Source organism: Plectropomus leopardus, chromosome 15 (assembly GCF_026936395.1).
Source record: "Plectropomus leopardus strain MGB_pleo_1.0 chromosome 15, ASM2693639v1, whole genome shotgun sequence".
Lineage (NCBI taxonomy): Eukaryota > Metazoa > Chordata > Actinopteri > Perciformes > Serranidae > Plectropomus > Plectropomus leopardus.
The window spans coordinates 33,567,760-33,588,997 of NC_142190.1; the positions used below are offsets into that span (position 1 = coordinate 33,567,760).

Sequence of the window (21,238 nt, forward strand, 5' to 3'; positions counted from 1 at the left end):
TCACAAATAAGTTGCATGTTCACTCAAAATGCATGCATATTTAAAACAAAATGGTATAGAGCGTGAAGCATCATTCTTTATACTGAGTAGTTTAGTAGTCAACTCCAGGTACTAGATTTTCCATGGAGCTCTCAGCTGTATGTGGTTGCCTTCATCAGCAGATTAAATCATCTGTGTGCTGATGAAGGTCATGAGATGCAGCTGAAAGCATTAGAAAGGTCTGCTAAGTAGACATGATTTGGTTGGTTGTTTCAGCTAATGACACATTTGTTCAGTCTAAACCCTAAATACCCCAAATTCAGTTTTTACCAGGTGACCAACTTTCTTGATTTAAATGTGAACATTTATCTAGATGGGGTTCATACCCATATGAAAAACCTAGGAAAAACATGGAATTTGCAAATACAAAATTACAGGCTTGGAAGGGTTTTTGGAAAACTAAATGTACACTGAAAGTTTTAGAAAAGGGATTTTGTTTCACAAACATGTTTAATAACATATGGAGTGTTCAAGGACCATCGGAACTTTGAAAATCAACCTATAGTACTTCAGTAATTGCATTTTATGTCTGATAAATGATGTCATTTTTGGTGATTGGTTCGGAAGGCATGTTTCTTTAAAAATCACCCAAATGTTTTAAAAGGGAAAAATTTAAAAATACAGCTTCTTAAAAGTGGATGTGTCTCCCTGAAAGCCAAAATAGGAAACATAAGCCCCTTGCTTTAAAAAATATTTGACATGGCTCCTTTCTGCACCACTCTCTCCCCTTTCATAAACAGTCCCTTGGTTATATTTAAATGTTCTAATCCTGTGCTATAGTAAGTATTTTATTTAAATGAAATTTAAATAAAATATATTTTACTATAGCTTATAGTAGTAGAATAGATAGGGAATATCGATGGTCGTTTCAGAGAATGTATGGTAAAATTTGCCTCAAAGTCCTGGAAAAGTCCTGGGAATGTATCGGTACAAAAATGTGTATGAACCCTGTCAAGAGGTCAAGAGACAGATCGTCCACGCGTTTTTGATGTTCCCACATGAATGTTACGAACCTCTATGTTAAAGTAGTCCTGGTAGGCTGAAAGATCGTTTTCACAATCATAACATTTTGCGGAAACTATTTCCAGTTTAGTTTTTGTACAAGAAAACACATTTCCCTGCTTGCGTTCCGCTGCTAGACTAGAGAAAAGAAAAAAAACTACAACTCCCATAGTGCGCTGACCCATAGTCGCGTAGGTGTTTCCGGTGTCTTATAACATTTTACTTCCTTTCGCACAGCCCGACACGAAGAAATCAAGAAAGAAGGCGTCTGTAAGTTTTAAATGCTGCCGTCAACAGTCGCGTTCTGAGCTCAGTTTTCTGTTCGTTTTCATCGTTAAAAACGCGGCATGTGGCGCGCGCTGTCTGAGAAGTGAAGAATAGTTGAGAAACGTAGACCCGAACGTGTAGGCCTCCGAAGAAAGTTTGGTCGAGGGCCTGTAAACAACATGTCCTCCGCCTCGCAGTCTTCCTCCAGACGGCAGTGGTGCTACCTCTGCGACCTGCCCAAGATGCCCTGGGCCATGCTGTGGGAGTTCAGCGAGGCCGTGTGCCGCGGCTGCGTCAACTATGACGGCGCCGATAGGATCGAGCTGCTCATCGAAACAGCCAGGCAACTCAAGAGCACGCACGGAGTGTTGGACGGCAGGTCCCCCGGTCCTCAGCAGGGCAAACCCAGTTCGGCCGGGCCCCTCGAAGCGGGGCGGCAACACGGAGAGCGTGTGGAGAGGGGGAGGGGTGAATATGGGGTGTCCTCTCGCCTCCCCAACGGCCTGCACAGACCCGAGGATGTGGCCCTGTCAGAGGGCAGCAGACAGAGCCCCAACACCCGCAGGGCCATCGTTGGGGCAGTCCCTAGTCTCCATGGCACCATATCCCATGCCTTGATAGCTCAGGGGTTAGTAGCAGCCCCTCATGGGCTTCTAGCCCCCTTATCAGGCTCAAGAGCTGGGGCCACACCAATCGCAGTCTCTGCTGGCCCTATAATGGGTGAGGCTAGCAGGAGACAGGCTGTGTCGCTGGGTGTGGGGGCCAGCACCTCTGCTTTGGTGGGAATAGATCCTGGAGTGTGGAGGAACAATGAAGTGATGGCAGAACTGAATGAGGTGTCCCGCAACAGGGTCGAGGGCTGGCCAAACCGTCCCAAAGCGGTCCGGGACGTGCTGGTAGCTCTCAGCAGTTGCGTCCCCTTCAACGTGCGCTTTAGGAAAGACCACAATCTGATGGGTCGGGTTCTGGCCTTTGATGCCAGCACAACCCAAGAGTTTGAGCTGAAGGTGTTTGTGGAGTATCCTGCCGGCTCTGGAATGATCTTCTCAGGAGTCCCAGATCTGGTTAGGCAGATGTTCCGTGATTCAGCCAAAGACGCAGGGAAAGCAGTGAACTCTGGGCTACGTTACGTGGAATACGAGAAGCGGCAGGGCACAGGAGACTGGCGTGGGCTGTCTGAGCTGCTCAATGATGGTGTGCGGATGTTCAAGGAGCCCCCGATCCCAGAGGTGCTGCCTCAGCCAGATGCAGGGTTGCCCATGGCCACCGTTGGACGCCCGGTACCAGCAAAGGGCACGACTCGTCGCCGCAAGGCCTCTCCGGGCTCAGAGAACGGGGAGAGTGAAGGCAGGTCTGATCACCCAGTGAGGGAGCCCTGGCCCCGAGGTGCTTACTCAGGCATGGAGCCTCTTCCTGGCATGGCCGCTCCTCAAGAGGGCCCGCCCCGTTTACACAGCCAGCCCTCACCCATCTCAGCGCTCATAGGAGTCGCAGACAGTCTGAGCTCCAGTCAGATGCCCAGAGACAGCCCCAGCATGTCCACAGCGCACTCCTCCTCTGCCGGGCGTCCCACCAGCAGCAGCCCCTCCACCGCATCCACCTCCGTCTCCCAGGCTGCCTTGGGCCAAGGTTTAAGTGCGGCGGGGCAGAGCAGCAACGCCAGCGGCGGGGAGTCCACGAGCAGCACCCAGGGCACCCTGCTGTGCTGCACACTCTGCAGAGAGCGCCTGGAGGACACTCATTTCGTCCAGTGTCCATCTGTCTCGCACCACAAGTTCTGCTTCCCCTGCACCCGAAGATTCATCCGTAACCAGGGTCAGGGCGGGGAGGTGTACTGCCCCAGCGGAGAGCGTTGTCCCCTGGCTGGGTCCTCGGTGCCCTGGGCCTTCATGCAGGGAGAGATCTCCACCATCCTGGCTGGAGACGGAGACGTGACAGTAAAAAAAGAGAGTGACCCCTGACCTCTCCATCCTGATGTGGTGAATGGTAAGATGACGGGAAAACATTCTTTTTTTGCATTTCCAGGTCCAGCATCTGTCTTTTCTCAGTGAGCACAAGGATGCAGTTAACCTGAGAGGGATTATTAACATTCTGCTTTCACTAATTTCACAACTTGTTCACTTTAACCCTTTAAAATCTGATGTGACATCAGTGTCTTGTGCTGCGTTCGCATACCTTTCACAAGCTATATAATGAAACCTGAGCAAATGAGTTTGATTTCTTTAAAAAGACGCAGGAAAAAGACAATGACCAAGTTTGCCATAGATGTCCCACAAATTGCAAGAAATTAGTAAAATGTGATGAAGAAAATGACTCGAAAAATAACCTGGAAACCTGGTTTTAAAAAAAGGGGAGAAAATTGAGCATATTGTCATAAAAAGAAAAATGTCCGGAAAACTATATTCATAATCATTCTAATTATACATTTAATATTTAAAGTTCTACATATATTTTAATTTTCTGCACTTTTCTTGTTTGTTTTTGTTGTTTACTTTTTTTTTTTTTACTATTTTCAGGTAATTTTTTTTGTAACTTTTTAATTCATTTCTCATTATTTTATTTTTTGAGCCATATCTTGTGAAGTTGCTCTTTGCCCTCTCCCCATGGTTTTTAAAGAAATCAAACGTGTGTGTGTGTGTGTGTGTGTGTGTGTGTAAATGTATATGTATACCTTTGTGTGTATATATATATATATATATGTGTGTGTGTGTGTGTGTGTGTGTGTGTCTGGATGGGGATCAGGCAGGTGTCTGTGTGTGTGTGTCTGTCTGTGTGTATGAGTAATTAATATGTATAACTTTGTATTGGTGGGGACACAATGTGTCATTTGATGACAGCCGTATATGACTGCATTGTATTTGACGATTGTACCTTAAACATAATTAGATCATGAAATTTTCTTGAAACACTGATTATGTAACATACTGAAAATGAATTATAAAGTATTCAAACTGTGCTCACTCAATAAAAGAAATAATTTTTTAAATAAAAGAAAGAAATCAAACCAATTTGCTCAAGTTTCAAAGGGTTAAAACAGACTGAACTAATCAAAACTCATCATTCGTGCTTAATGAGATGCATTTTAGAAAACTGGCTTTGTAAACGAGTGTATCAGTGTTACACTCATTTTTGGTGGGGCGGCTGTGGCTCAGAAGTAGAGCGGGTCGTTCTCTAATCAGAAGGTCAGCAGTTCGATCCCCTGGCTCCTCGTGGCAACATGTCGAATTATCCTCGGAGTGTGCGTGTGTGTGGATGAGTAGCAGGTGGCACCGTGTATGGTAGCCTCGGCCACCGTTGTGTGAATGTGTGTGTGAATGTGTGGACGTAGTGTGGAAGCACTTTGAGTGGTCAGTAAGACTAGAAAAGAGGTATATAGAGTCCATTTACCATTTACAAACAATGGTAATGTCTTAATACTAGTTTCCTTGTTTAGCTGTAACTTTACTTGTCTCGATATAGCAACAGTTATTATTATTTTATTTTATTTGTATAGCACCTTCAAACACCTATTTACAAAGTCAAAGCAGACGGTAGATACCTCAGAGGCAATATTACAAAAGAAGCCATCTGTAATGCCGTACTCAAGACAAAAATTAAACGCGAAAAATGCTGTAAGAACATCAGAAAGAATACTAGTGAAAATAAGAAATAGACATAAAAAACTATTTTGAAAACATACCAATAAATGTAAATACAGTAAAAAGAATAAAAACAAAAGTCTTAAAAAAATATTTTGGATTGAGAAAGAATAATGAGATAATAAAAATGGTCAAGTTCAGGTCATCTTTTAATCTGATCAGACTGTTGTTGCTGTCATAAAGGTCTTGTTTGTATGATCTACCTGAGGTAGTGGAAGGAGAGACAGAAAAGCAAATGAACAGAAATAGAGCTGAATAACAAAAAATTTCAACTCCTGATCGCAGTCCTTTGCATTATAGAAAATACAGTGTGTCCCACACATGCTCCTGTAGGCTAAATGTGTCCTGGTGGCAGCACACTGTTGGATACGTGAGGCTCAATGTCATAATGGCTGTAGAGCAAACACCACAAGACAATCAGTATTATCATGAAGAGTTTTTTATACTTTGTGCACCATAAAGGAACATGATGTGAACTAACTGAACAAATCAGCATGCATACACTGGAAACACAACTTACAACTGTGAGGAATCCTCTCCACGCCTCACCTCGTGTTTACAGTGTAGATTAAAACGCAGACTACATTCATGTCACACACGGACAGAAGAGTGCCGTCTCCCCTCCGTACCGTGTCCACCTGCTGGAAACACACTCTCACTGTGGGTGGCTGCACAGGATCAGGCTTTTCTCTTTTTTTCTTTTTCTCTTTTTTAAATTTCATTTTCATTGACAGCTAGAAGACTTACAAAAAAAGACAGAAAAAAGGATAGATACATTAAAAAATGTAATAATAAACTAATAAATAAATAATAAGAAGAGAATGAATTAAAATGAGGTGGAGAGAAAACAACAGTTCAAGTCCATCTCCATTAGATTCCAAATCATGACAGCCATCTCTGTTATGTGAAGGATATTTTAAACCCAAATCAAATTCCATGTGTGCATATTCACATATGTCGGGGTACTGGTGGGACTCCAGCTAAAGCAGTGGTTAATTTCTGTGAAAGTCGGATAATGCATGCAGAGAATTTGGACCCTGTAGTGAGCTATTTCGCGTGGTGTAGTACTTCCAGTGGCCACTAGGTGGCACTGGAGGGGGCATAAATTCCACATCATCTTGGTGTACATCATTTGTAGACCAAACCATGAAACTTTAATGTAAATTAGAACATAACTGTCTTGCAAGGCTTACTTCCTGTAGCCAGTAGGTGGCTCCATTGCGACTAGTGATTATTGTCATATAGATTTTCAGGGCTGGACCCTTTTCAAACATATGATGTTTCAGGCAGATCGGACAATGTACACCAAAGTTAAAACAATCTCCTGTTTTATGGCGAAACATCAAAATGCTATGCTGCAACAGGGGAAACACGTAAAAGTTTTGCATGGACCTTTGATAACTTTTCATCACCAAGGGGTTGAGAAGGGACACACCTAATTTGAAGTCGATCAGATTCATTCTGTAGGACAAAAGTTAGAACCAAATTCGAAATGGCCGACTCCCTGTTGGATTTGGGGGATGTGTCCAAGAGCCTTTTTTGTGCGTGTGGGCATGATACATAAGTGTACTGAATTTCATTCTTGTAGGTGAAACTGGCCATTGGGGCTACACGTTAGGGACGTGATGTGATGTGACTGTTGATTTTGTCCTTTTGTCACTAAATCGGTATCAGTTAGGGGCGCTGTGGAGCCATTTTGCCCCGGCCATTTCCAAAACCACCAAAATAAAAAAAATTTCTCCAGGCTGGACATGCGTACCACGTTTCATGAGTTTTTGGGCATGTTTAGATCTCCAAAAATGCGATACATTTTGTAAGAATAAAAAATTCCTTGCATTCCAAGAGTGTTATACCCGAGTGTTGACAGTGAAAGTACAAGTAAATGCTGCAAATAACAAAGCAAAAGGTCGGAGTTTTAAGAATTATGAGGTGAAAAATGGAGCGTGATACACTTAAAGAAAAACACGGTCTTTAAAAAAACTTGAATTGAAGCTGCAAGCAGCGATGAAAGGGCCCTCGTACCCCCATGCATGTCAGGGCTCGTTGCTGACACAGTCGCTTATCTCTATCAAAGTCAGATAATGCACGCAGAGAGTTTGGACCCTGGAGTCAGATATTTGACATGATGTTGTACTTTCAGCGACCACTAGGTGGCAGTGGAGGGGACACAATTTCCATGTCATCTTGGTGTACATCGTTTATAGACCAAACCATGTAAATATCATGTAGATCCAATGATTATTGTCCCTCAAGGCTTACTTCCTGCTGCCAGTAGGTGGTGCTATTACGAGTAGTGAACATTGCCATACAGATGTGTAGAGGGCAGGACCCTTATCAAACCTATGAAGTTTCTGGCAGATCGGCCAGTGTACACCAGAGTTACAAGAATTTCCTGTTTTATGGCGAGACATCAAAATTTTACGCCACTTAACGGGAAAACTGTAAAAGTTTTGCACAGACCATTGATAACTTTAAATCAGGAAGGTCTTAAGATCATACAAACAGAATTTCAATAGGATCCAAGTAATTATGAAGGCCAAGTTGATAAAAGTATAAAAATACATTATTTCCTGTGGCCACTAGGTGGCGTTATCAGGACTAGTGAATATTGTTATACAGGTGTGTTCAGGACAGGACTCTTATCAAACATATGATGTTTCAGGCAGATCGGACAATGTACACCAAAGTTAAAACAATCTCCTGTTTTATGGCGAAACATCAAAATGCTATGCTGCACCAGGGGAAACACGTAAAAGTTTTGCATGGACCTGTGATAGCGTTTCATCACCAAGGGGTTGAGAATGGACACACCAATTCTGAAGTCGGATGAATCCTGTAGGACAAGATGGCAAAAGTATGAGGCCCGAAATGGCCAAAAATTAGCACAAAATTCAAAATGGCCGACTTCCTGCTAGGTTTGGGGGCTGGGTCCAAGAGGCTTTTTTGTGTGTCTGGGCATGATACATAAGTGCACCGAATTTCAGAATTGTAGGTGAAACCAGCCATTGGGGCTACACGTTAGGTGGTGCTGTGGAACTATTTTGCCAAGCCCATTTTCAAAACCAGCAAAATATGACATTTTTCGCCGGGCCAGATGTGCGTACCAACTTTCACGAGTTTCTGAGCATGTTTAGACCTCCAAAAATACGATTCATTTGGCGGAAAAATAATAATTCCTTGCATTCCAAGAGGGTCCTCGCACCGGTCGGTGCTCAGGCCCTAATTATTTAAACAACAAAATCCAGTTCATCCTTCCCTCCCACTGCTTCATTCATCTGTCTATCCCTTTCTTCCTTCCTACACTATTTTGTAGAAAGTAATTAAAAAGTTTAGGGGAAACCGAGTGGAGTAAAAGCTTACATTTTACTTTGAAATGTAGAGAATTAAAAGTGAGAGCTGACAGAAATATAAAAATTCAAGTAAAGTACAGATACTCCCAAAATAGTATTGGTTCTGTAGTAAAATATTATTACTTTGTTACATTACACCTTTACACAGGACAAAATAAAGCAAACGTTTACCTTTTCACCATCTTTGAGCTCTCTCCCACTGCTCATCTTTTGTAAGCACCTCACATGTTCTCAACTGTAATTTCCCTGCTGGTCCAGTGTCATCAACCAACCCCTGTACTCACTGTACTGTTTGGGATACTTCACATATATTAGACCTCAGGGTTCTACACAATTTACAGTTTTTTTTGGAGTTTATTAATTAAGTAATTGATTAAGGTGATGTAATTGTTTCTATTTGTTTTTGCTAAAATGAACCCTATAATAATTAGACGAGTGTCCTGGCTTGTGTGTAGCATCAGTGAGTGTTTGTTTGCTGCAGCTGAGATGATGCTGACTGAAGAACCACGAAAAGGCTTGACAGCCTTCTCAGTGCAGTCGGCTGCAGCACCAGTCTCTGTCGTTTAGAGATTCATCATGTACGCTGACAGCAAACAACTTTGTGCAGAAAAATGTTTCACTGATGTTCCCATCTATGGCAGCCAAAAAAGCCAATTCAAGATCTTTTTAGATTCATTTTACGATGCTTTACTTTCTTCTAAGGCCTTTTTGAGAGAACTGAATTCAATGCTTTCAAGACCTGTAGACACTATGTAGACCAGGGATACTCAACGTGCTTTGCTCGGGGGCCATTTTTGCTAATATGACTGGAGGCCAGTATACTTTGGCAAGATACTCAACCCCAAAATGCTCCCGATGCTGCCTCATCAGAGTGTGAGTGCGTGTGAATAATTACTGAGTAGGAGGTGGCACCTTGTTACGGTAGCCTCAGCCACCAGTGTGTGAATGTGTGTGTGAATGGGTGAATGTGACATGTAGTGTGAAAGTGCTTTGAGTGGTCAAAAAGAAAAGCACTATACAAACACAGTCCATTCACCATTCACATGTTTTAGGATTTCAGGACATTTCTAGGATTTTAGGAGGGTTTTTTTTTTAGGATTTTAGTACTTTTTTTTTTTTAGGATTTTAGGACATTTCTAGGATTTGGGGAGTTTTTTTTTAGGATTTTAGTACTTTTTTTAGGATTTCAGGACATTTCTAGGATTTTAGGATGGTTTTTAGGATTAAAGAAAAGGTGAAAGTGTGAAGTTTCTAGGATTGTAGATTGTTTCAGATTTTATTATGTTTGTTGATTTTAGGATGTTTTAAGGATTTAGCACATTTCTATGATTTTATGACATCTGAAGGATTTAGGACGTCTAGCTAGGACCTCTTTCGGAAGTATGGGGGATCCTTCACTGGCACTTTCTTTATAAACTGGTCTCATATAAAGTATGACTTGCACAAGGACCACAGTTTATGTGTAAAGGTAACAAACTAAATACAAAAAATGAACCCTTAAAATGATCTGTTAGGAAAGAAAGTTGCATGTTGTCACCCTACATTTGGTTTCAAATGTTTCCAAATCCTAACACCCTCTTTTTTCCTCCACAGTGGATCAAACACTTTGAAAGCACTTCCCTGTTATCTCAAGCAGAGGTCCACTTTGGCTGCAGTTCATCATGTGCCTCTGAAAACAGCCCAGGAGAACAGCTACACACACACAAACACACACACACACACACACCTATAACTACAGACTGGCTCTGAGAGGAGGGACATGTCCGTCTGTCAGGGCTCGGCTGGGCTGAATGTTGAGTCCCGACCAATTCTCTCTCTCTCTCTTCTCAGTCCTTCGCAGCAGAGGCCTCGATTTCAAAGCCCACAATAGAAAGCACATCCTTCTTTCAAGAATGACAATCTCTTGTCTTTCCTTTGTGTTTTTGTTATGTGTTGCGTACAGATGGATGGCAGTGGTATTGCCACACAGTTTGCCAGAATCATGCATTTCTTTGAAAAACAAATGAATGTTGAAAATGCAGCAGAAGCATTGGGTCCTTAAAGCTAAGGTTTGCAAACATGTAATCCCACAGTATGTCTCTTAGGTATTCTCCTTCTATTGTATGTCAAAAATGTGAATTTACTTTCAATATGGCTATGTAATTTCTATTTTTGATACAATACAAATTTCTATGTATTTGTTTATAGTGATAAGAAGACCAAAGATGGCTTCATGCTCAATGTAATTTTATTGTATTGTAGCAATGTATGCTGTATTCATCAGTCACTAATTTGTTCATCTATCACAGAGGTAAGCTTGTTTTGTCTATTTACTTTTTGAATTCTATGTATGGTAAGAAAATTAGCACCACAGTGTTCAATGGTTAACCCATATACTCGTGATCTTCACAGATCAATTGTACAATAAATGACTCAATAGTTATTAGAGCTGGTTTATTCTTTGAACTTGACATCGTTGACACTTTGGCATTTTTTAAAGAAAACCTTACTCGATAAATATCTGACAGAAATATGAAAAACCCACACTAGATATTGTAGAAGCCCTTATTCCCTTGATTAGCATCTCTCCCGTGAGCCACAGTGAACAGCATTCTGAACACAGTGCCTGTAGACAGTGTGCAGAGTGCAAAAATAAAAGTTATCAAGCATTCTGAAAATGAAATCCATGATTCCATCAAGCACAAAAACCAGAACACTGCACCAGACAAAGACATCATGTAATGTTAAAGGGACAGTTTGGTTTTTTTAGTGGGGCTGTAAGGAGTACTTATCCATAGGCAGTATATTCAGCATAGTACCTGTCAGTCAGCATGCCCTCAGTTTGGAGAAGCAGACTGGAGTCTGGCGCAGAAGCTCAGCAATGTACTGCTGTGGATGGGTCAGCTTCAAAAAGTGTTTTAGACACCTAAAAAAGTTTTTCTTTTTAAACAATGGCTTAATGGTTTAAGTGGACAGCGTATTTTTGCTGTTTTATCTTCAGACAGCTCGCTGTGATGGGAACACCGTAAATGGCCTTAGTTCCCTGTTAATGCTCTCCTCAAAGCCACCAGACTCCATTGAGAAAAAAACAGTACCTTTAGCTTGCTGAACACAGCAGCTGCTGGTCAGCCACTGCTTCAATCAGTTAGTTTGTGTCATTGTGTGACTTTGGTGAATCCAAACTAATCTTTTTAGGAGCCAATGTCACACATAAACACAGACTATCTGATCTCAGCAGCAGTAGATCTGTGTTCAGTGAGCTAAAATCAGTTTTCTTCTCAATGGAGGCTTTAAAGAGTGATATAATGGCTTTATTTTTTCTGTTGAAAATCACTGCTGAAAATATTCTCACTGTAACGAACACTAATACTGAGAAGTTTTTTTTAGTTTGGACTTTCTTTGGGTTGCTAAATGTTTTGTTGCTGACATCTCTACAGCAGTAAATTTCTTATCTTCTATGTCAGACTCCAGGCTGCTTCTCCAGACTGAAGGCATGCTGAAAGACAAGTTGTGTGTGATATACTGTCTATTGACAAGTAGCCCATACAACCACACTTTAAAAAAACCCACTGAACTATACCTTTTAATAACAGATCTGTAAACATTATTTGTAGACGACATAGTGGTGTAAATCCTTTGTTTCGTGACATAGTTACATTTATAATGTTCACACCACTTATTTGATTATATAATAGCAAGGTGAGCAGTGGTTTTAGTGATGGCCTGTCAGATGATCCTGGGACATGACTGGGTCAGATGGGGCACCCGGAGTCCCCCAGGGCCTCCTGAGCTCCCTTCAGGGTCTCTCTCTTCACACACTTCCAGTAACCAGACAAGCCGCTCTGATGCTGCACCTGAGGACAGAGCAGTGATGAGCACACTGTGGGGGACAAATACCTCATATAAACACACTTCAAAAAAACAGAACTATCCCTTAATTCACCAACACCACAAGAGGGCCATCTCAGAAATGTGTAACTATAGTTTTTTTTCCTCCAGTTTCATCAACAGTTTATCTGATGACTTGGGGAATATTTGGGAAATGTGCTCACTCACTTTCTGTCTGAGAGTTACAGATTAGAGTGAGCTCCAGAGGTGTTGGAAGGACAGAGCCAAGCCAGCTAAGCCAGCTGTTTCCCTGCTCCCAATCTTTGTGCTAAGCAAACCAACTGTAGCTTCATATTTATTGCACAAACATGAGAGAGAGAAGATCTCAACATCTAACTCTGCAATAAAGCCAGTGAGCTCATTTCTTGAAGATGGACACTTGTTGTAGCTCTGTATAAACGCCTGACCTTGAGACCTCGTAGGACTCTGTCTTTCATCACTCCCATGAACTCCTTGTGGCTCAGGCAGTTGTCTCCGTCCATATCGAAGAGTTTAAACACAGTATCCAGCACATTCTCAGACAGGTCGTGGCCTGTGGCGATCCTCACAGCTCGTTTGAACTGGGCTGCAGTGACACAAAGGAAACGTGATCATCCACTGTATGTAGTGTTTAGAGGAAAGTATCAAACATTGTGATCAACAGAGACGTGTTACCCATTCCAACAGGACGGTTGGCTTCAGTCACCAGCTTCATTGAAAAGGCAAAGTCCTCCAGGTTGTTGGTGAACAGGCAGAAGGCTTTGAACTCGTCGAATGTGATGCTCTGCAACACAACACTTGAGGTCAGGTGCATCGTATGTTTGAGTGAATGACGTTTCAGTGAGGAGCTCCTCTCACCTGGCCAGCAGGGATCTTCTTCCTCATGTTCTCCCAGTACACCTCATTGTCTTCTTCGTTGGTGTAGTGTAACAGCCACTCTGCAAAGTCTTCTCTCCGCATGGTGTCCATACCTTTGGAGAACTGCAGGAACTCCATCTCCTGGACCTCCGCCTGCAGGTCCTCCATGAACCTGAACAACATTAAGTCTTTACTGGAAATCTGAGTCCCGCTGAGCTTTGTTATAAAAACTAAACCACAAAGTCACTTCAAATAGACCTTAACAAAGACATCTGAAAAGAAATCCAGTCTCAGCTCCATTTGTTATATGTACACAGATGATAAAGTCCATATACTGACCAAAGGATTTCCCACACATTCATTTACACGTGGCAGGCTGCCACAACTAAGTCATCTACCCCCACTAATAGATTTTTGGAGCTAAACTCTGAATTAGGAGCTATTGAGAATATGTCTATATGTTTGGTTATTTATATGTTTGGTATATATATATATACATACACACAATAAAATCAAATACTATCTAATGTTAAAAGGGTTTATATGACCAAAGTAATGTACTGATGAATGACAGCAGCAGTTTGCGTGTGTGTGTGTGTGTGTGTGTGTGTGTGGACATTTGCTTACCTGTGGAACTCCTTATACTGCAACTTGTTTTCTCCTCTTCTCCCAAAGAAGTAAGCCTGCAGAGTGGTGTCCACACCCTCCCTCTCTTCCACTGCCTTCTGGAAACATCCACCACATGTACAACATCATCATGGACTGTTAGGAGTCGAAGTGCGCGCACAGACATTACACTAAGCTATCCTTTTAAGGGACTGTGAATACTCACCTCTGTCACATCCTTGGGAACTCTCTTACTTTTTCCAATGATTTTCTTCAGCTTCAGACGGAGGAAAGGAAATGTTAACGTTTATCCAAGAAATTGAGAATTATTTTGTGCACTGGGTTTGACTGAATGTCAGCATGTGAACATACATCTCTCTGCTCTGAACAATTACGAGAAATTAACAACAAGGGAAGGGTTTCACTTTTCAAACCAGAACTATCACACTACAGACTGGAGTAGATGACAATCCATGCACCTCTCCTCTTTTATTGAATGCTTCAGGCTTCTGCAACAAGTCACGACATGAAGATACAACACAGGGTGTTCAGCGTGCCAACATGCAGTCTGCTAGCCTAGGCCTGATCTAGAGTCAGCACACAGTGCGTTTGGTACACAACATGTCAAAGGATTTGAATAAATGGACTAAAGCGAGGGCTGACTCAGGCTGGAGAGATGCAAACACAGGACAGATGAACAGACTCTCCCTCACCTTCACATGGAGCCTGGGTCCATACTTACACCTGAAGCAGCATCAATGCTTGAGGCAGCATTAAAGGTGGCAATATTTTGAAATTTAAATGCACACACAACAGAATCACAAATCTCTTTGTGCAATGTGTCCTGCCATTATTCCCCTGCCCTTACCCAACATATCAAAAAATCTCCTCTGTTCATTATTGCTGAAGCATTATAGAGATGTATCTATCAGGGCTTACCTTGAGAAATTCCTTTTGGTCCACATGTTCATTGCCATCAACATCAAGCATTTTGAAAGCTATATGAAATCCTGTACGTGGCTCTGCAACAGTAATGCACTGTCAGTTATCTGAAAGCCTCACCTGAATCACTGCATTTGGTCAGTGAGACAAAGACAAAAACATTTATCAGCACAGCCTGGAAAACAGTGCTAAGAAATAAATCACAAATCAGGTCACAGCGGCTCCACCGACAAGTGCAGGTGTGCAACGCTTGGGCAGACTGTGCTAAAGCAGGATTCTCACAGAAGAGAATAAAATGCAAAGTCACAAGATGACAGGCAAATTCACTCTGACCAACATCACTCAGAGCAAAGGCCCACTGGTTCATGCACAGTTTGTGAATCTACTCACTGGTCAGGATGGTCAGCAGGAACAGATACTCTGTGTAGGATATCAAACCTGCAAGACACAAAGAAATGCACGCTGAATTATTCTAAGGAAACAGTGTGTGTTTAAAAACACTCACTCTGAATGCTGGAGTGCACTTTGGCACAAACTGGACCGTTGTTGGTAAATTCAGAGCACTGCCGGAATGTACCGATCAGGTATCGGCTCAGAGGTAGAGCAGGTCGTCCTCTAATCGGAAGGTCAGCAGTTTGATCCCCTGCTCCTCCAGGCAACATGTCAAAGTATCTTTGGGCAAGATACTGAATGCCAAAATGCTCATGATGTTGTGTTATCAGAGTGTGAGCGGTGAATGGTTACTGAGTAGCAGGTGTCACCTTGAACAATAGCCTCAGCCACCAGTGTGTGAATGTGACATGTAGTGTGAAGATTAGAAGAGTCCATTTATCCAAAGCACCTGGGAAGAAGGAGCAGCAGTGCTGAATGGAGTGAATGTGTGACTAACTCCATCGTTAGTTCTTGTAGAAACAGAACGCTTTGTTTCTTTGAAAAACACCTACCTTATTTTAGTTCAAAAGTGTCAGACTGGAATGACGAATGCACCCAGGACAACCAAAATAATACTGACTGACATAGAAATTAAACACACTGCAAACATATAGATGGGATTTTTTTTTCCGTTTGGGTCATAACACATTCCGACTCCCAGACACACAGCAGCATGTTAGAAGTGTTAACTCTGCTCTGTTAACACTCTGCAGACCTACCGTTGTCTCCGATGCTTCGGAACAGTTCATTCCCAGCCTTAGCTTTGGAGGCAGCCATCAACATGTTGTTCACTTCCTGCAAAGACACCAATAAGAAACACAAAACAGCACGAACTGGTGACATTGCTCTACATGCATCTGAAACTAACTTATTGACACGATGTGATGATGGATGTGTACCTGTGTTGTTAAAATTCTCTTCTGCAGCTTTCCTGCATGAGAAGAAAGAGAGAAGATTTGTTAATAAGACGAGTAAACATTACAAATAACAGCAGAATCCCAGCATGACATGATACTGTTTACATGCATCTGAGCGTCTGACAGGTTGGTTTCAGGGTTTCATCCTAAATCTTCACACCTGACTCTTCTTGACCTGCCAGTACTGTAAAGAGCGATGAACAACCAACAGCTTATGACACACTTGTGTTTTTTTCATCTAAAAACATAGAGTCATCATGACAAAAACCTAGCATTTAAAGGATTGAAGGATTTAAAGGGTTAAAAAATACTGACTTGATATTTATAATTAGGACTCATGTTGGTTAAAAAAATTAATGAAAGTAGAAAATATTAATGTAAAAAAAATGTAAAGCTTGATTTTGAAAAGTGTTTTTTGTGCTCAGAGAAACATGAGTGAGTGTAATATTAAAGTGGGCTTTAAGGGTTAATATCTTCTATGTACAAGGTTTAAACAGGGATCTGTACCTTCATGTCAAGGTCTAACCCTCTCGTGTTGCCACTAGAGGTGGGGTGTGGGGGAATCGACAAAGCAAAGTATCGGGTTATTTTGTATAACAATATTGTAGTGATATATAATAAATATAAATTATTATAAATTTTGGTAGCCCACTAGAATAATAAAAAACAATTGGTTATTCTGTCCAGTAGATATATTTTTCTTAAAATAAAAATGACTGAAGTGAGATGAACAGACTGAAAACTTTACTTCATTAAATCAAAACAGATGCTGACATCTGACAGCTGATTAGCAGATGAAAAAAGTAATAAATTGCAATGTTATCACAATACTTTGCACATTGCAAAACATTTAAAATCACAATACTGTGACTTAAGTATTGTCATCATCAACACTTCCAGTCAAGTTATTACATCTACTATAAACCCTAACATAACAGATCTGGGCAGCAAGCGGCATCAGTGCTCTCTGACACGGACAGAACAAGACCGAGCCTGTTCTCTCCCGGCACAGCACACTCAGCCTGCTCACTGTCAAACTGAAGGTGTGTCGGTGCAGCTTACGGTCAACATTCTCCAGCATCACTGAGAACAGGAAGTCTCTGGGGGTCATGTAGGGCTCGTGCTCGTAGACCACTGAGGCAAACTGGTTGAAACGGATCTTTCTGGCAGACAGCTGAGGGGCTGCAGCTTCCTGAAACACCACAGTGACATCACTGACTCGATGTAAACACAGAGCCAACCGACACACAACCGACAGCATGTCGCCGTGACAGCGTCGGTGAATCCCAGCTCACTCCAGCTGTTGACACCAACTACTGACACGCTGTCTGTGACGCTGTGCTCCTCTGTTACTTGTTTTCAGCGGTTTAGTATTTCATATGTAAAAGTACACAGTGGCCATACGTGTCTGTTTACGGCCACTTTCACGACAGGAACTTTTAGTAGTTGTGTAACTTTACTCACTTTCGGTGCGTCGGCATGAACGGTGAAGGGCAGAGTCCTGTAGTAAGCATGATAGTGGTAATAGATGACCCCGGTTCCGATGACACAGCTCAGAACACCGGGTCCGACAGCACGGCTCAATGAGACACCTTTCAGTGGGCGAGGACTCCTAAAAACATTCCTCAGGACGGCGGCGACCCTCCTCAGGCTGGCCATTTTGAGGAAGCTGGCTCGCTAGCTGGGTAAACCAACTCCCGGGCTTCCGTAGCTGCGTACTGTGCGTTAGGAGATATCATGTTTAATGCTAATGTAGAGCCAGAGAGGGCGGAGCGTCGCTTTTATAGGCTCCGGAGGCTATATGACCCGCCCACCAGCTCCATGACGCGGCCGCAGCGCGGAATGTCTCCGCCATGGACTGTTTACAACATGGCTTATAAAGACATCTGTGGTCGCCATCCGTGACTCCACTGCAGCTCTGGTTCTTCAGATAAACATATCCACAGTCCACACTCTGTGTCCACAAGCTGTTCAAACCCGACTTCATTATAATACATCCACGGTTCAAACACTGCAGCCTGCTCCACTTCCTCAAGATGTCAGCGGTCCAGACATCATCGGTGAAAAGGAATTTTCATATTTTTTCAACAGAGGCGTTTCTAGGATATTTGGACGTTGGATCTCTGTATGGGTTTCCTCTATATAGGGATGTATTAACTTTTTAATAATGAACACGCTCTGTTTTATGCCTTTTATGCACTTTCACTTTCACGTGACGTTAAAAATATGAGTAGTTGTATGTACTACTACTGTTGTATTACTGTACTACTGTTGTAGTAGTAATATGTACTGAGTAGATACAGAATACAACTGCTAACATTAAAAATGTATTGACTAGAGTTGTAAAAGCAGTTAAATGTATGCATTTTATGTGTTAACAGTTGTGGAATGTTAACTAGAGCCTCTCGGTTAATGTCTTAAAGAAATATTATACATCTTACCTAAATAATGTTATACATAGGCAACATAGGCATTCGATAAAATAAAGATGAAGAGGAAATACAGTGAGTGTCCAGGGGCATCTCTGGAGACATTGGACCCACTAGATACCATATATGTATTAGGTATTAGGGTTGGGGCGACGCTTCGACGTAATCGATTACGTAAATACGTCGATTCACGTAACGTGCTGCAACGCGTCGATTTATAATAGATCCATGGTCGAACCGTTTCACGCAGCGTGCGTCATGAGAGCGTGAGCACCGCCAATCGGGTTGTTTTTTTTATTTCGGCGCTCGTGCATCAAGTTAGAGCGTGCACACTGCCCGCCTAAGCAGCGCTTGTCAGGCGCGTCTGAGCTGAGTGTCAGCTGCAGCACATCTAGAGAAATGTTTTTTTTACGCGTGACGCTCGCGTTTGTCAGCGGTAATAGACTGCTGACAAACTGAATGATTATACTGACTCTATACCACTTTATACTGCAGTTTAAAGTCTCTCTCTGTCAGAGTGATGAGGAAATACAAAGATGTTTGTTTTACCTCAACTTCCGTGCTTCCCTTTCTAAACAAAAGCTACCTGCCTCCGTCTCTGTGGACAGAATGTCATCAGTTGCTGATAGAATGCATTTTATTTTGAAACATTTACAGGACGGGGTTGTCAGCTGTGCAGGAGCTTGTATAACTTCATAAATGAGTGGAATATGTGCTTATAAATATGAAAATACAGCACTCATATCAGCAGGCAGAGATATGCCTTAGGACCCAGTTAGGGCTGATTTATTTTGATGCAGAAATAATGTACTAGTTATAATTATTTCTGTTCTGAAAAGTTATAATGTTATTCAAATTACACTAATTTTAATGTTTTGTTGGACTGGATTTGAGGTTTGTTACTGTAACAAAGAGTAACTGTTTTGTTAAGTGACTTAAATATTACATTGTTTTATTTATTTTGCTGTCGGATTGCTAAATGTAGATTGCACTACATTCCTTTTACTTGAGTGGAACAAGCTCTTGCATTAATTTCAGCTTGGAGAGACTTTACATCATTTATACCGGTTAAGACTATGCTATTTTTTTTGGGGGGGGGGTAATGCCTTGCAGCATTTTAAAAGGTTATTTTCGGTAAATTTGTTGTTATATTAATCGAATAATAAAAAAATAATAGATCAATAAAAAAAATAATCGATAGATTAATTGATAAAAACACAACCGCATACACACATATATATAGATATAAATAGGCTTTATACATATATTTATACACACATATATATGTATAAAGCCTATATGAATAGATGCAGGGCTATTTATCAAACATTTGGGTGTGAAGACTTGGACGCTCAGGCCTAACAGCACCACTGGTTCTGTCTATGGGGGGATTATGGCAGAACACAAACATGTGCTGAAAAAGAGAAAGACTGGGGGACGGGGAGGGAGTAGAGCGTTAATGGTCTGTTGGAGATAAGAGTCACAGCGTGACCTGTAAAGAGAGTAGGCGTACACCGGAGGCTTCAAGTCTCCACATCACATTTGTGTAAGTTTCAAACCGTCCATAATAAGCTTCAAACTAGTTGTGATGTCGCAAAATCCTGCTGTAATGTCCAGATGTTTTACTGGGAAACTCTGCCTCTTCAGCAGATATTGATGTTCAAGTGTCAAACGCACTTTGTGTTATAACACACAAGAAGACTATAAAAGAGAATAGAAAATGACATGGTTTATTCTTTGCATGAGAAGAAAAACAATCTGCTTCCAAGAGTAGATGGGACGTCTAAAACAAACCATCATCAGCTGAGCCCTGTAGCTTACAGTTTATACACTCTGTGGCACATTCTTATCTAATGCTGCTCTGGTCCACAGATCCAGTCTTAAAGGACAACACTCCTCCCTGGAAAAAAGACTTTTGGACCTCATAAAGCCATACCTAAAAAAAAACCCAAAAAACCCAATAATAAACCTGTTGATAATCAAGACATCTCAGGGTCTTTCTCCTTGTCTGTCTGAGCACCTCGTGTGTCCCTCCATTGTCCAGAGGTCCACATAGAAACTGTGCAAGAACCACATTTTTTAATGGCATTAGTATTACACAAGGAGAAAGGAGCCAATACTGCAGAGTGAAAACTAAAGAGCTCAGTTTGTGCACAAATGTGTCCACTAAGAGGCAGACAGAACACAAAAAGGCTGGAACACACAGCTCCTGTAAGACCCTGAACATTCCTCTGCAGCATGGCACTGGAGATTATGTCCTGCTTTGGCCACATTGACTGATGACAGCCACATCAACTGTGTAATATTTATTTTCAGACTCCTCTAATACAAGGTGATGTTGTGTTTGGGTTGAACTGTAACTGGTAAAGCTGGTGGAGGACAATGTGACACAATTGTGATGTCACTGTGGTGACAGCATGAGCCAAAGTCTAAATTCTTCATCAAATCTACCAACATGCATCTGCCTCTCAGCTTGACATTATTAACAACCCGGATGTCAAAGAGAGATGCATGTCATGTTAAACTGTACATTTTGTCTCACTTTTGACACGAGTCGAAGCATTTGATCACAGCTGAAAAGTCATCATATCTTCTGGAGGATTTAGGAGAGATACAGGTCTTAGAGGCTACTTGGTATCAGGTATTCATGGTATCAGGGCTGTAGTTGTAGCAAATGTTTGTATACAGTTTTGCTGAAAAATGCCAAAGATACAGTATATCCTCATTCTTCTTGGTTAAAATTGTTTAGCAGTGATTCATATATATTGCAGTTTTATCAATCAGACAATAAATCACAAGAATTCATCTTAAGATGCTCTATTACTGAGACTAACTGTGACTGTAAGAGTTTAAAGTGTCCATCAGTGTCCATGCTACAGACCTACAGAGGGGACAAAAGACAAAAGCAAAAT

The 21,238-nt window shown here is 41.8% G+C and overlaps 2 protein-coding genes across 3 annotated transcripts; one reads left to right on the top strand and one right to left on the bottom strand.

Moving 5' to 3' along the window:
* Positions 1-1,239: 1,239 nt before the first annotated feature.
* Positions 1,240-10,718, top strand: LOC121952202 (interferon regulatory factor 2-binding protein 1-like). Its single transcript, XM_042498734.2, has 2 exons — positions 1,240-3,294; positions 9,890-10,718. Exon 1 carries the CDS (start codon positions 1,488-1,490, stop codon positions 3,267-3,269), a length of 1,782 nt encoding a protein of 593 aa, XP_042354668.1. The 5' UTR covers positions 1,240-1,487; the 3' UTR covers positions 3,270-3,294; positions 9,890-10,718.
* On the bottom strand, positions 10,716-17,658 carry micu2 (mitochondrial calcium uptake 2). Of its 2 annotated transcripts, none has more exons than XM_042498736.2 (12): positions 17,362-17,658; positions 16,960-17,089; positions 15,880-15,911; positions 15,700-15,775; positions 14,939-14,986; positions 14,546-14,628; positions 13,833-13,883; positions 13,628-13,722; positions 13,001-13,172; positions 12,818-12,926; positions 12,571-12,728; positions 10,716-12,129 (listed from the first exon to the last, which is right to left on the bottom strand). In XM_042498736.2, the coding sequence occupies exons 1-12, from the start codon at positions 17,554-17,556 to the stop codon at positions 12,028-12,030; spliced, it is 1,251 nt and encodes a 416-aa protein (XP_042354670.1). In that variant the 5' UTR covers positions 17,557-17,658; the 3' UTR covers positions 10,716-12,027. The 2 variants fall into 2 exon arrangements, with proteins under 2 accessions (XP_042354670.1, XP_042354669.1); XM_042498735.2 differs by having other exon boundaries at positions 13,628-13,725; positions 17,362-17,657.
* Between the last annotated feature and the right edge of the window lie 3,580 nt (positions 17,659-21,238).

Coding starts and splice junctions, on each gene's coding strand:
- LOC121952202 (XM_042498734.2), top strand. CDS start 1,488: ATGTCCTCCGCCTCGCAGTCTTCCTCCAGACGGCAGTGGTGCTACCTC.
- micu2 (XM_042498735.2), bottom strand. CDS start 17,556: ATGGCCAGCCTGAGGAGGGTCGCCGCCGTCCTGAGGAATGTTTTTAGG. Junction 14,987..15,699: donor CCGAAGCATCGGAGACAACG/GTAGGTCTGCAG, acceptor TGTGTCTTGCAG/GTTTGATATCCTACACAGAG. Junction 12,130..12,570: donor GAGTCCTACGAGGTCTCAAG/GTCAGGCGTTTA, acceptor CTCTGTCCTCAG/GTGCAGCATCAGAGCGGCTT.